The 15,454-nt window shown below is 37.1% G+C and overlaps 1 protein-coding gene across 1 annotated transcript in view; it reads left to right on the top strand.

Moving 5' to 3' along the window:
- Window positions 1-11,877, top strand: part of LOC108987204 (TATA-binding protein-associated factor BTAF1) — a 56,932-nt gene extending 45,055 nt beyond the window's left edge. The window contains exons 19-29 of the mRNA XM_018960081.2: window positions 4,106-4,644; window positions 5,881-6,373; window positions 6,446-6,514; window positions 7,284-7,388; window positions 7,467-7,688; window positions 8,986-9,237; window positions 9,319-9,368; window positions 10,464-10,573; window positions 10,645-10,727; window positions 10,899-11,111; window positions 11,399-11,877. Of these exons, the coding sequence (XP_018815626.1) occupies window positions 4,106-4,644; window positions 5,881-6,373; window positions 6,446-6,514; window positions 7,284-7,388; window positions 7,467-7,688; window positions 8,986-9,237; window positions 9,319-9,368; window positions 10,464-10,573; window positions 10,645-10,727; window positions 10,899-11,111; window positions 11,399-11,566 (2,304 nt within the window). The 3' untranslated portion in view covers window positions 11,567-11,877. The remainder of the gene's footprint in view (window positions 1-4,105; window positions 4,645-5,880; window positions 6,374-6,445; window positions 6,515-7,283; window positions 7,389-7,466; window positions 7,689-8,985; window positions 9,238-9,318; window positions 9,369-10,463; window positions 10,574-10,644; window positions 10,728-10,898; window positions 11,112-11,398) is intronic.
- The last annotated feature ends 3,577 nt before the right edge of the window (window positions 11,878-15,454 follow it).

Raw genomic sequence — 15,454 nt, 5'->3', positions numbered from 1 at the left:
TGTTCCCACTGCTCGGTTTTCTATATTAGTAAATGGCAACTTTTGTGGTTTTTTTAAGAGTTCGAGGGGCTTGAGACAAGGGGATCTAGTATCCCCTTTCCTTTTTGTTTTAGTGGAGGCGATGAGTCGTATGGTAGAGGCTATTGGGGATAATAATGGTGCTATTTCAATTTCTCACTTATTATTTGCAGATGACACTCATTTTTTGTGATGCTGACAGTGGACATATTCAAGCTTTAAGGGCTATATTATTGTGCTTTGGAGCTGTCTTGGGCCTCAAGGTGAACTTGGGCAAGTCATAATTGGTACAGATGGGAAATGTGAGGAATATTAACCATTTAGCAGATTTGTTGTGCTGCAAAGTTGCTTCTCTTCCAATGAAATATCTTGGGCTTCCGTTGGGGGCGTCGTTCAAAGTGAAAAAATATATGGGAGTTGTTGAAAAGGTTGAGAAAAGATTGTCGGGTTGGAAGCGGCTATACCTATCAAAAGGGGGAAGGTTAACCCTTATTAAAAGCACCCTTTCCAATCTTCCCACTTATCATCTTTCTTTATTCTCATTACTGATTGGTGTGGCAAACCGGATTGAGAAGTTCTTTAGAGCATTTTTGTGGGGTGGCATGGGAGAAGAGAATAAATTTCATCTCGTGAGTTGGCATAGGGTGTGATGTCCGATTGTGAATGGAGGATTGGGGGTGCGAAATTTGAGTAATTTTAACAAGGCACTGATAGGGAAGTGGTTGAGGAGGTATCAAATGGAAGGAGATTTGTTGTGGAGAGAGGTTATTGATCGAAAGTATGGATGTGATTGGGGGGGATGGTGCTCTAAGGAGGGTAGGGGGTCTTATGGTGTGTGCTTATGGAAATATATTAGATAGGGGTGGGACAGTTTTGTAAAACATATTAAGTTCGAGGTTGGAGAGGGAGCAAGAATTCGTTTTTGGTTCGATGAATGGTGTGGTGAGAGAGCTCTTCATTCTGTTTTCCCGGATGTTTTCAGCTTGGTTGGAAATCAGCAGGCTGCTGTTTCAGAGGTGTTGAGTCGTGCTAATGGGACTGTGCATTGGAATGTTATTTTCACTAGAAATGTATAAAGTTTTCAGTTAAATCTTATTATAAGGTGTTTTCTGTTAAGCAGCAATTCTCTTTTCCGTGGAAGATTATTTGGAGGGCTTTTTTGCCATCTAAAGTTGCCTTTTTTACTTGGATAGTTGCACTCGGGAAGATTTTAACGGTTGACAATTTGAGGAAACATGGCATGATTGTTATGGAGTGGTGCTTTATGTGCAAAAAAAATGGCGAATCGATTGATCATTTACTCTTACATTGTGAGGTGGCTAGGGAGTTATGGGTTGGTGTTCTTAGTAGAGCTGGGTTGAGTTGTGTTATGCCAATGAGAGTGGCGGATCTACTAGCATGTTGGAATAGACAGCATGGTAGCTCTCAGTTGGCAGCGGCGTGGAGGATGATTCCTTTGCGCATAATGTGGTGTTTATGGATGGAAAGGAATGAGAGGTGCTTCAACCACAAGGAGCAAACTGTTGAGGATATCTGGAAATTGTTTGTCTTCTTTGTTGCAGTGGTTTTCAGCTATTGTTCTTAAGGGAGGGAATGCTCATGAGTTTTTGTTTTCTTTTCAGGTTTCTAGAATGTAATTAGGTGCTTCTTTTATATACTTCTTGTGTACATGGGTTTCGTCTAGTTTCATTCAATAAAGTTTCTTACTTGTCAAAAAAAAAAAGAAAAAATCTCTTTGAGAATCTGTGAAAGGTTCATTTGTCTTCAATATCTTTCAGCTTTTTTATTGTTTTTAAATTTCCATACCTCAAGTGCTTGTTTCTTTTAGCATATTGAAGATTTGCACGCACATGATTTGGGATTCCAAAAGTGGTTTTTGATGCCTTGCTGACATATGACTACTGTAATCTTCTGTTGTGCTTAGAAAACTTTCACGGCTGTGCGGGACGCACCATAATGCACAAGTTGAACTTGGAGCCTTGATTTTTTATTTGCTCAACTAAACTAAACCTCAATCATAAGGGGTTCAGTTCCTTGAATCCTTCTTCAACTATTTGAATTTTGATGTCAAAGTGGGAAAACAAATCCTAAAATGTAACAAATTAATACATTGTAAAACTTACAAAAAAAAAAATAGTTATGGAGGTACCACTTGGAGGACTTTCAATAAAGCTCTGTTGGGGAAATGGTTATGGAGGGGGAGTCATCGTTGAAGTTATTGACTTTAGACACGGAAGTGCTTGGGGGGCTGGTGATCCAATGAATTTAGGGAGAGAGAGAGAGAGAGGGGGGGGGGGGGGGGTTATGGCGTGGGCTTGTGCCAATTTATTAGGAGGGGTTGGTAGTGTTTTGAAAACCATATCCGTTTTGTGGTTGGAGAGAGTACCAGAATCAGGTTTTGGCATCATGTTTGGTGTGGAGATCACGCTCTTGATAGGGCTTTCCCAGCTCTCTATAGTATTGCAGTTAATGGGGATGCTTCTGTGGCGGATCTGCTTGCATCTTCTCATTTTTCTCACCAGTGGAATGTCCTATTTAATAGGAATATTCATGATTGGAAATTGCATACCATTTCAGAATTTTTCAGATTGATATACTCCACAGGAAGTATAATGGTATAAAGGGATAGGATACAGTGGAGGTCCAATGGCAGCAAGAAGTTTTACAGTCAAGGCGTATTAAAAAATATTGGCATCACAAGGTAATGTACCCTTCCTGTGGAAAAGTATTTGGAGGTCTCGCGTGCCTTCCAAAGTAGTTTTTTTCATATGGACTGCTGCTCTTGAGAATATTTTGACCACAGAAAACTTAAGGAAGAGGGGGCTCATTGTGATGGATTGGTGCTATTTGTGCAAAAAACATGGAGAATCAGTGGATCACTTATTATTGCATTATGAGGTGACAAGAGTGCTGTGGGATGAGATCTTTAGAAGAGTTGATGTTGCTTGGGTAATGCCATTGAGGGTGGTTGATTTATTTGCTTGTTGGAAGGAGATTCAAGGCCATCCCCAAGTGGCGGCAGTATGGAAAATGATTCCGTTGTGCATTATGCGGTGTACTTGGTCGGAAAAGAATGTGCGGTGCTTTGAAGATAGGGAGCTTACAATGACGGAGCTTCAGAACTTTTTTGTACACACGTTATTGCTTTGGTTTTCATCCATCGTGCTTAATGAAAACAATGTTCATGACTTCTTATCCTTAATTTAGCGATTCTAGAATCTATTTAGGCATCCTTTTGTATACCTCTTGTGTACATGGGCTATGCCTATTTCATTCATATCAAAAAAATTTACCTCTTATAAAAAAAAAATTAGTTATAATGTATAACCTCACCTCAACTAGCTTGCATATATTTCCCTTTCAGCTTCTTCAGTGGGCCCTTAATTTTTCTTCAAATGTATGGTCCTCTCTTAAGGATCGGGGTCCCCTGCCATTGCTTTGGGCAACGGGATGGTGACATTGAGGAGAGAGAGAGAGAGGTGTGGCCTAGTCGGGCCTTGCTCTGCTAGGTTGGGTTCCTTTGCAAGTTGCTCAGACTAGGCTTCACATTTATCCTGGCAGCCATTAGCAGGGAACCCTAATCCATCTCTCTAATCCTTGAGATGATTAGTCTGTTTTATCTAATTATGTATTTACCAAGCTATTATATACCACTATTACTTTAGGGCTGGTTTGGTTATACAAAACCAAACTATCTCATCTCATATAATCATTACAACTTTTTCAAATTTCAAAACAAAAATAATATTATAACAATATTTTATTCAACTTTTAACAAAACATATCATCTCATCTGAACTATGTAACCAAACGAGGCCTTAGACTTCCATCATGAACAGTGTCATGTGCAAGCCTGTGGCTTTTTTTCTTTTCCGTTCAACATTAGCTGTTTATGTTATCTATGGGTGTCATCATAAGCAGTGTGTGTTTAGTGAGGGTTGTAATCTTTGCTAATTCTTGATGCCTGCCATTGCCTAAAGTGAATCATTTGTCAACCCCCTCCCCCCCTGCTGGTCCACATGCATGCACTAGTTATAGGTCATGGTATTGGTCTTAATTATTGCATTGTATCCTTTCTGATTTGCAGGTAGTACGTTCTGTTGCTCCTATGCTAAATGATGCATTGAAACCAAAACTGCTCGCTCTTCTCCCTTGCATTTTTAAATGTGTTTGCCATTCTCACATTGCTGTTAGATTAGCTGCTTCTAGGTGCATCACTTCAATGGCCAAGTCAATGACTAAAGATGTGATGGGTGCTGTAGTTAAAGAAGCCATTCCTATGTTAGGGGACATGACATCGGTGCATGCCAGACAGGGAGCCGGCATGCTCATTAGTTTGCTTGTTCAGGGATTGGGTGTGGAGCTGGTCCCTTATGCTCCTTTGTTAGTTGTTCCTCTTCTAAAGTGTATGAGTGATTGTGATCAGTCTGTCAGGCAGAGTGTGACCCATAGTTTTGCTGCCCTTGTGCCTCTTCTTCCATTAGCACGTGGCTTTCCCCCTCCTGATGGAGTGAGTGAAGATTTATCTAGAAATGCAGAAGATGCACGGTTTCTGGAGCAACTACTTGATAACTCCAATATTGATGATTACCAGCTGTTTATTGAACTGGAAGTTACATTGAGAAGGTACGCATGATGTGTTATTTTTACCAATTAAAGTCAAATTGTTTGTTGATGGTATGACTACATTGAATACAAATATTATAAAGTTAAAATATTGTTATAATATAATTTTTTAATATTATGTTTGTTTTGGAATTTGAAAATTTTGAATTTTTTTTTATGTTTTGTTTGGAAGTTTGTGAAAGTTGTAATGATTAGATAATAATTAAATGAAAATTTTGAAGATTTAAATTGAAAAGTGTTTGTGTTTGAGTGATGTTTGGGAAGGAAATGAGATTAGATAAGATGAGATGAGATGAAACCATCCCATGTTCCAAAGAACCCCTTAGTCTGCCAAATGCTGTTCCAAGGATTGGTATTGTTATCATGAGAGAGGAGGAAATTATGGGAACAACGAAGATTGAACATCCCTCTCTCAGAAAGGTACATAAAAGTGTGCCTTCGTCTCCTTGTCCCAAACTAGCGAATGGAATAAACAAGGCATCTAGCTCCCTGTCTTCAACCACTCTGATAAAGCTTACATATCATCAAGCCAAATCACAGGATATACCCAAATGGCCTGCTTCCAAAATATACTTGGCATGGGCAATACTGTACAAGAGTGAAAGTTCTCATTATCAATTTTCACTTGGAGAATTTAAGTAGAAAGTTCTCTTATCATTGATCTTCGCTTTAGTGAATTGCTGTAGTTAGTAATGGGGCTTTTTTCCTGATTTTACTTCCATCTCTTTTATTTAATCCTCTTTCTCTTTGGTAAGGAAACTTAGTTTGGACCTTTTTTTTCTATCTAGCTTTGTTAAATTGCTTAGTTTTGTAACTGGTTTGTCTGTAGTTTGATCATACTATCAAATGTCGACCTCCTTTCTCATCTGAGCCAAATTCCTCATTTGGCTCTAGTTGAATGGTAAAGTGGTAAAAGCCTTGGGCTTGTGGGTATACTCCCCCCAGGTCTAAGGTTCAAATCCCTTTAGGTGCAAACAATCTCTAGGGGCCACACCTCCTGGTGAAAAGCTAGTGATTTAACTAGTTCTGTGTAGGGAAACTTCTGAGAGTGCGGTGCATAGGACCGGGGTTTACTCTGCAGGGGTGGGTCCGAAGGGCCCTGCCTTGGAGAGGTTCCCCGACATTAAAAAAAAAAAAAAAAGAATGGCATTTCATCTGGGTTTAAGTGTTTGGTGTATGGTTCAAGACCAATCATTGCATGTGCGACTTATGTACATTTTTTTTTTCTGTTTCTAGGTATCAACAGGAAGGTATAAATTGGTTGGCTTTTCTGAAACGTTTCAAGCTTCATGGCATCTTATGTGATGATATGGGTCTTGGTAAGACACTTCAAGCATCTGCAATTGTAGCATCTGACATTGTTGAGTATCGTACTTTGAACAATGGTGAAGATCTTCCATCATCTTTAATAGTTTGCCCATCAACCCTTGTTGGACACTGGGCCTTTGAGATAGAGAAATACATTGATGCTTCTGTAGTTTCTACTCTCCAGTATGTTGGTTCTGTTCAGGAGCGTACTTCTCTTCGAGGACATTTTAATAAGCACAATGTTGTCATAACATCATACGATGTTGTCCGTAAAGATATTGATCATCTTGGACAACTTTTATGGAATTACTGTATTTTAGATGAAGGACACATCATCAAGAATGCAAAGTCTAAAATTACAATTGCAGTAAAGCAGTTGAAAGCCCAACACCGGCTCATACTTAGTGGAACACCGATCCAGGTTTGTTACAGATGTATAAGATTCTAAAAACATAATGCAGTTCATCTGAACAATGGTTAATCTTTTGTGCAGAACAACGTCATGGATTTGTGGTCCCTTTTTGATTTCCTAATGCCAGGTTTTCTTGGGACAGAGAAACAGGTATTTGTTCTGCCTCCTAACTTCTATCTTCTATCCATCATGTCTTCTTTACCTGGTTGTTTGAGTGCTATTGGTCACTTGGATTCAGTCAATGGCCTCTATGCATAGATTGTGAACATTATGACGTGAAAAGAGATGTATGACAACAAGGTTGTGTTCCTACATCCTAAATGAAGCCTATTATGATGAACTAGAACTTTGCATTATAAATAAACAATGCACATATGCTTTTAGCTTGATTGGAAATCTTTCTGTGAATGTGATAGAAAACTTTAAATTTCAGTAACACTTCTAATTGTCCTACACATGTTATGACTACCGTGATTTTAGTTCTCTGACTACCTTTATTTTTTGTCCTGCATTCAATATTACCACATCCTCTACTATTGTAGACTAGAAAATTTTTTTGTGAATTGAATAGTGTAGCTTGCATCTCTGATCTATTTTGATTTCTTTCAATAAAGAAAATCAATTGTCACTTTTTATTTATTTCCTCTCTCTCTCTCACCATTGACTATTAAACAATCGCTTGGATCTGCATATGGTGTCTTGATTTCTATGTAAGCACGATGTTTGTGAGGACTCGAATCAGCTAGTAATTGACAGCAAGGATCATAATTATAAAACATGCAGTGTACACACGACATGCTGTTCTATGATGCTTTATTGGCTGAATGGCATTTCAATTTGGTTACTATGCACTTAGCGCCAGTTATTTTCTGTTACTATCTAATATCTGAACAATGTTTTGTTTATGTCACTTTTGCAGTTCCAAGCCACTTATGGAAAGCCACTTCTTGCGGCTAGAGATTCTAAATGCTCTGCCAAGGATGCTGAAGCAGGGGCACTTGCGATGGAGGCATTGCACAAGCAGGTGGCCTTTGATTTTTTGCTTATACTGTGCAATAATTAACTTATATCCTCCTCTAATTAGGATTTCCCAACTCAATAGGTCATGCCATTCCTTCTCCGCCGTACAAAAGATGAAGTCCTGTCAGATCTGCCAGAGAAAATTATTCAGGACAGATTCTGTGATCTGAGCCCTGTTCAATTAAAACTATATGAACAGTTTTCTGGTTCACATGTGAGGCAAGAAATCTCAAGTATGGTAAAACCCGATGAGTCAAAGGGAGAAGGAAGTAGTTCACCAAAAGCATCTTCACATATTTTCCAGGTGACATGACATATTGAAATAAAATCCACATTATATGTTTTAAATTTATTTAACACTTTCATTTATGAGACCCATCAGGGTGCAGCCTAGTGGTTAAATGCCGGTCCTGGGATGAGCTGTAAACTCAGATATCCTGGGTTCTACTGAAATAAGAGTTTTCTTGGATTACACAATGACATGGTCTTGGTGCATAATATCATGAATTCGGGGCTTACTCCCCCTGAAAGTCCCCTGCCTTGGTGAAGTTCTGTGATATTCCATATTGAATGAGTATAGTGAGTATAGGAAGATGATGAATGGTATTTAACATTGCCTAAGAAGTCAGAAATTCTTGCTCTTTATAATAATTTCGAGGGGCTCCATTTGTAACATTGACTAGTCCTTTTGGAGTAGCCCCATATGTAGCGCAGACTTTTCTTGGGCCATTACTAATGGTATCAAAGCCAATTCCAACCAAAAGTGTGAGACGTGAGTTGTGCCCACCTATAGTGGAATGGTCTAACAAGGAGGTCATGGATTTGAGGGAGGGAGATGGTGATATTCCAATACTGAATTAGTATAGGAAGGTTGTGATTGGGTTCATACATTGTTTGGGAGGGAGTTCTTTCTCTTTTGTAATGATTCCAAGGGGCTCCAATTGTAACCTTAACTAATCCTTTAGGATTGTGAGCCTAGATGTGGCTTGGGTTTTTGCTCAAGTCATAACAAGTTCCATATCATAAAAGAAAAGGGTAACGATACACCTTCCAACTCTTTTACAGCGCATTTTACAATTAACTACTGCAATCATGCCACTTCATCAAAAATGAATCAGTTTTACAAAACTACCCTCCTATATGTAGATTGTAGTAAGTTGATCATTTTCAAAAAAAAAAATGAAAAATCATTTTTGAGGTAATAACCCATTTAATGTTTTTATCCATCCTGAATATCTTGACAGCCTACTAGCTGAGTTTGATGGAATTTCATTGCGTGACTGGCATGTGCTTTGTGTAGTAGGGCTGTCTGTGAGAACCACCTAAGATGTGCCAATGAATCGAGATGAATTTTGCCGCAATTTAGATAATTTGAGAGTAATTTTTGTTGTATTTTTACTGGGGGCTAGTGGGTTAATGGGAATTATATCTGATTTACTTTTTTTGGCTTATGAAATAAAAAGCCTACATAAAATAATGAATTTACTGGCGGTTAATTCTCTGGTTCATTTAATTCCTTATAATACTTTATTCCCCGCCGTCTATTATGTTTAATCAGTTTGTGCCATGACCTAAAGTTTGTATTATTTACCATGTTTCAGGCACTTCAGTACTTGCTAAAACTTTGTAGTCATCCATTGCTTGTCATTGGCGAAATAGTTCCAGAATCATTGACAGAACTATTACCTGCAACTTCTGATATTATTTCAGAACTTCATAAACTGCACCATTCTCCCAAATTAGTTGCTCTTCAGGAGATTCTTGAAGAGTGTGGCATAGGTGTTGATGGTTCAAGTTCTGAAGGTGCCATTGGTGTTGGCCAGCACAGAGTTCTGATATTTGCCCAGCATAAAGTATGTATGATCCAGTGATTGACAAAAATGACGTTTTACATGTTTGTTTCTTCTGATGTTTCATTTTTGGATCTCACGCAGGCCTTTCTGGACATAATTGAAAGAGACTTGTTTCACACCCATATGAAGAAGTCAGTCTCCTGGTTCTCCATAATTTTCCAATTTTAAAGACTTTTCTTTTATTTTACTTTTGGTCATGTTCACAAACTCGTACACTTACCTAGAGCTCCTGGATTATATCACGCAACTTGATTGTCAAGTTGCAATTCGCATATCTATAGCTGCAAGTAACTTTGTTCCAGTGGATGAAAGAGGAAAAAAATCATGTACTCCATATATAATATGGTGCTACTTTATTATTTTGTCATGATGACTTAGGGCATGCTTGGGTAATGAGATATGGGATGAGAATTCTGTGAATAGTAGTGAAATGGTTTGAGTTAAGAATCTAAGATGGTTTATTGGCTTTTGGGAAATGAGATAGAAAAAGTTGAATAAAAATATTATAAAGTTTGAATATTATTTTTATTTTGAAATTTGAAAAAGTTGTATTATTTTTTGTGTTTTGTTTGGAAGTTTGGGAAAGTTGTAATGATTAGATAATGATAGATGAAAAAGTTGAAGATTTGAATTTGAAAAGTGTTTGTGTTTAAATGATGTTTGGGAAGTAAATTATTAGAAATTTTGAGATGAGATGCGAGATTAGATGAGATAATATCTATTCCCAAGCATGACCTTAATCCTTGACTAATCTGTTGATTATTAGACCAACTCCAATACACAAGTTGAGGAGAGCATGCTGCAAATTAGTGTGTTCCATGGAATTATACGCATGTCTTTTTGAGCTAAATTGTATGAAAAATACATCATTAGATTTCAAACAAATTTTTAAAAATAATGTTAATAACGGTTATTGTGCATTTCCATTTACAGATTTTCATCCCTTTGTGGCTTATGACTCGAGCCACCCTACTTTTTATTTTGAATTTGGCCTCTCCAGAATAATTGCCCAGGTTTTACCTGGCTGCCTCTTGCTCTAGAGGCTCGATTTTGAAAAGATTGTTTGAGTTGCATTGTCTGATTTCTGTTTTCCCTTTCCAAATTTAATCTTGCAACAACTGCACGAACACGGGTGTTGCAATATCTGTGATAAATCAACATGTGTTTGCAATGCCTTCTGATAGATTGGTCGCACTAATGGCATCACCCTCCTTGCCCTTAAACAGTGTCACATACCTACGGCTAGATGGATCAGTCGAACCCGAAAGGCGTTTTGAAATTGTCAAAGCTTTTAATTCGGACCCTACTATTGATGCCCTCCTACTTACAACCCATGGTACTTTTTTGTTTCTCTGTTTACTGATGAATTCCCCATGGAAGTTATTTGAATCTGATCACTTTTTGCAGTTGGTGGTCTTGGTTTGAACCTAACATCTGCAGACACACTGGTTTTCGTGGAGCACGACTGGAATCCAATGCGAGATCATCAGGTAATAATAGTTTTTATCTTCATTTGTTTTGACAAATTAGCCAGATATCAAGTCAGCCCCCCTCCCCAATCTATCTTCATTTGTTTTGACATGTGTTATGGGGAGAAAGGGAAAGACAGATCTATTGTTTGTTTGACCATGACAAATTTGCTCGTGCAATATCTCTTGAAGGCAATGGACAGAGCACACAGGTTAGGTCAGCGGAGAGTTGTGAATGTCCATCGTCTTATAATGCGTGGCACCTTGGAAGAGAAGGTTATGAGCCTCCAAAAGTTCAAAGTTTCAGTTGCTAATGCTGTCATTAATGCGGAGAATGCCAGTTTGAAAACTATGAATACAGACCAATTGCTTGATTTATTTGCATCAGCTGAAACATCTAAAAAGGTATTTCCAAGTTTCTAACTTCACCTTGTTATGCAAATTCATGTCATAATCAATTTCCGTAATTGGAGTTTAGTAGATGACTAAGCTGATCTATATTAATGGACGCCATTTTTCCGGAAATTCAAGTTTAGCAGAGGGTGTAGATTTTTTTTTTGGTCCTATTTTTGTCCACGAGTATATGATTTGTATTTGCATGTATGTTACACATGTACATCAAATCCTGGCTGCTTTTTCACTCCTTTTCCATTTCGGGAAGTCACATTTTTCCACATTTATATGATTTTTAGGGAGCTTCTCTACCAAAGCATTTAGATCAAAATGTTGGAGACCCAAAATTGGTGGGCAGCGGGAAAGGGTTAAAAGCCATCCTTGGAGGACTGGAGGAGCTCTGGGACCAATCGCAGTATACTGAAGAATACAATCTAAACCAGTTCCTGACAAAGCTCAACGGCTAAAACTAGCATTGCTCCCTGAGTGAATACGAATAATGTGTATCATATAAGACCAAGTCTTGAACCAAAATTTTGACGTTGCAATTCAATTTCTATCTTTTTTTGCCATTTGTTTAATTTTTGCATCCACTATGCTCTATATTTGGAGGTGGTTGGGAAGAGATCGATTTGAGTATCTCAGTATCAGCGTGAGCCTGGTTTAAGGAATTATGGAAATTTTTGATCCTGCGAAGAAAAAAAGTTGTATATTTGGCAAGTTGTACATACAAGTAATATATCCTCTTCCGATCGGGAAAGGCTGATCGTTGCCTTAAGATGTGTGGGTATTGTACGTTTAGATTTACGTCTTATACATATTACCTAGCCATCCCTGTTGCAAAAAGTGAAATAATATTTACAGTCTTAGAGTGTGCAAGTTCCGCACACTCTTTGAAACAAGTGGGTAAATATGAAATTTACATAAAAAAAAAAGTTAATTTTTTAATAGTAGATTTAACTCTTTTAAAAGGAGTGCGTGGGATTTGCATATCATAAGATTGTATATAGCATTAAACTATGTATAATAGTTTTGACAAATTAGGAGTGCAATTGAATCGTGAGCCCTGTTTCAACAATAGATCAAATTTAGCTTGCTAAATATTAACGTTCGAGCACGATTTCTTTTTTAATTAATGTAAAAAATTTTAGATTTTACAATAAATTCTGACTATTTGACTATATAACAAAATAGTTTTGATTAAAAAATTTCTTATGACATAACTTTTTATAATATAAATTAGCTTATAGTTTTTAGAATAAAAAAGTAATATATATGGTGAATGCAATAAATTAAATTATTCAATATATATATATATAGATAACATAATAAGTCAAAAGTTCTAGTTCCATAATATATTTTTTAAAATACAAATTATTAATATATTGTTGCATATATTAATAGATATTGTGTTTTCAATTGTATTAGAAGCATATCACTCAAGTATATTGTTGTAGTGTTTAAGTTATTATACATATTTTATAATATATTACATATTTTATAATATAAAAATATAATAATACGCAACTATAAGTTATTATTTATAATTTACAATGTGTTATCTTTGTGAAATGTATCATATATACAAATTATAGTTAATTAGTTTAGGTTTATTTACTAACTATTTCAAGCAAATTTGCATTCAGCCCGTCATTTATAATTATCTCAATAAGCTATAATTATCCCAAGCAAGCCTTCCTTTAGAATCCCTCATGCAGTCACTACATGTGTGACAAGTGGCAAAAGTAGGTTGAAATTCTATGATCGGCGTGCAAGTCTCCATGGGTCGAAACCCCAAAACTCTCTTGCAGACTTGTGCCTTTGATTTGTAGCCTGCCCATGTGTCCCCTTCTTCTTCTTCAAATCATAGCAAGCCTTGGAACTTACCAAAATCCTAAGGTGGCGTGTGGGGCTCTTAGGGTTACAACATAAGTTATGAAAATGTTACTTGTACGAGAAAACAGCTTAAGGTTTAAAACTTATTTTTTGAAATGGTCCTTTTTTTTTTGGGAATCAGTACTTATTTTTGGGAGACATTAAACATATTATCTCGTTAAATTTACACAAACTTTAAATTTTTCGCTGCGATATATATTGCATACTGCTAGTATATATAGGTACTTTACATCTTATTTGTCATGTACGAGAGGTGTGTAGCCTTGTATTACGTATCCCGATACTTCAGTCACCGTCCAATCTCAAGCAGGGGCTGAGGCATTGCAAGTTCCAAAGTTTATTTGGCTTGTAGTGCTATTGATTGGATAGTAGACATATGAGTCAACGTACATGTCACTTCTCACCGCAATATTTTTTCAAAGTATTAGGATACAAGCAGCATGAAAGTGACGATGGGTAATTCAATCTCTGCACAAATACTTGGAATAGGAAAAGTTAAACTCAAACTAATATTTGGAAACACACTTCCATTAGAAGAAGTATTTTATGTGTCAGAGACGAGGATGAGTCTAATTAGTGGATCTTTACTTAGTGGGGCAGGCTGTTGTGACGCCCCCAGACCCCCCTGCTTGGGATTGGACAGTGTCTCAAGCATCGGGACATGTAATCTAAGGTTACATACCGTTCATGACAATTAACATGAAATGCACCAAGCATGTTTGTAGTAGTATACAATAATTGCAGCATAATAATTAAACTATTATTGATTTGAACAATTTAATATGGTACCAAATCAAGTACTATTAATCCAAAAATATGAAATTGTTTGAAACTTCCATAAAAAAATAGGGTCCCAAACTATGACCCTTCATAAAATCATCAAGTATCAAACTAAGATAACATCCGATGAGCTCCTAAGAAGATGGTACATAAATGGTTCCTTCTTTGTACAAGAAAGAGATGAGAGTGAGTGACACATGTCTTCATGGTGGAAGAGATAAAAAGAGAGGTGAAGTGTTGTTGATAGCCTAGAAGAGTCATTTGGCTTCTTCAAATCTTTCTTCAATTTTCTTTTGGCTCTTTGGAGTCAAATGAAGGTTTAGGTGTCAAGTGATGGCTAGAAGCCATGATTTCTTCATCCTTGCGTAGGAATCAAGAAGATGGTGTAGGAATAGGAAGTGGTTTGGAAGAATGTTCATCATGGTGATTTGGCTAGAAGTTAGGGCTATAGTTTAACACCCCACCCTACCTAAAAAGCTCCTTAGGCCTTGACTTTAGTAGCCTTAATCCTAGTTAATTGAGAGTTTGGCTATTTGAGGATAAGAATATTTTTGGATACTTGAGTTGTAAAAAGGGCCATATACTTTGGGTTTAGTTAGAATTATTAAGATTCTAATGCAATAATAATTTTGAAGAAAATGAAATTTTTAGTGCTTGATTGGTTTAGTAGTATTATTTTGGAGAATTTTTAGTACTTTATTAATTTTGAGGAAAGGTGCCAAGAGGCCAATGTTAGAATGACAAGTGACATATTGAAGATTTTGCCACCTTATTGGGCAAAATAATTTGGGTTAAATCTTTGGTGTAATTAGAGAAGGCCCAAATAATGGTTTACTAAGGACCCAACTCTTTTGGGTAGAGAGACACTAAGCCCTTAGGCCCAACTTGGAAGACATAAGACTTTAGACCTCACTTGATAGATACAAGATTATGGGCCTAACTTATTGGACATGAGAAATTAGGCCCAACATAGAAAACATAAGGCTATTGGACCTAACTTGGTAAGAGTGAAGGTCATTGGCCCAACATAAGAAAAACCTAAGATTGGGACCCAACCTACTAGGCCTTTGAGGCCATGGATAAGCCCCACAAATCTGGACATAAAGTCCATATAATAACCCACACCAAAGCCCACAACCAAGGCTTACACAAATGGCCTAATCAAAGTCCAACCCATGAAGCCCAAAGTCTTGTCTTTTATTTCATCATTTCAATTGAGGCCCACATACACTATACCATTGGTTTCTCTTAAACTCAAGATGAACCACACAACCCTAGGGTTCCCTCCCAACCATGGTTATGCTTCTAACTTGAGTTAAGAAGCACTATTCATCTCACACATGAATAGTAACCTAAGCATCATGATTTTTGTATAGTTTTCTTTAAATTATTTTCTTCATAGTAATGATTTGAAATTTTTGGATTTTATAGTTGTTTTGCATCACTCTTAGACAATCGTAGAAGGTTAGGCTTAACCCAACCCATGTCAATTGGAACCAAAGGCATGTCAATGCCAACCTAACCACCAATCAGCTCACTGGAAGCAAACCAAATGACCCTTCAACAAACCAGCCACAAACCCACTCCCCTTCAACCAATTTTCAAGAGGATTTCTACCCTTAAGATCCTCATAATGTCACCCTAGAATCAGACCTAGCAAGGGGCAAAATAGTTCCAAG

The sequence above is a fragment of the Juglans regia genome, chromosome 3 (genome assembly GCF_001411555.2).
Source record: "Juglans regia cultivar Chandler chromosome 3, Walnut 2.0, whole genome shotgun sequence".
NCBI lineage: Eukaryota > Viridiplantae > Streptophyta > Magnoliopsida > Fagales > Juglandaceae > Juglans > Juglans regia.
The sequence above is the reverse complement of the archived record's forward strand: the minus strand, read 5'-3'. Positions and strand labels throughout refer to the sequence as shown.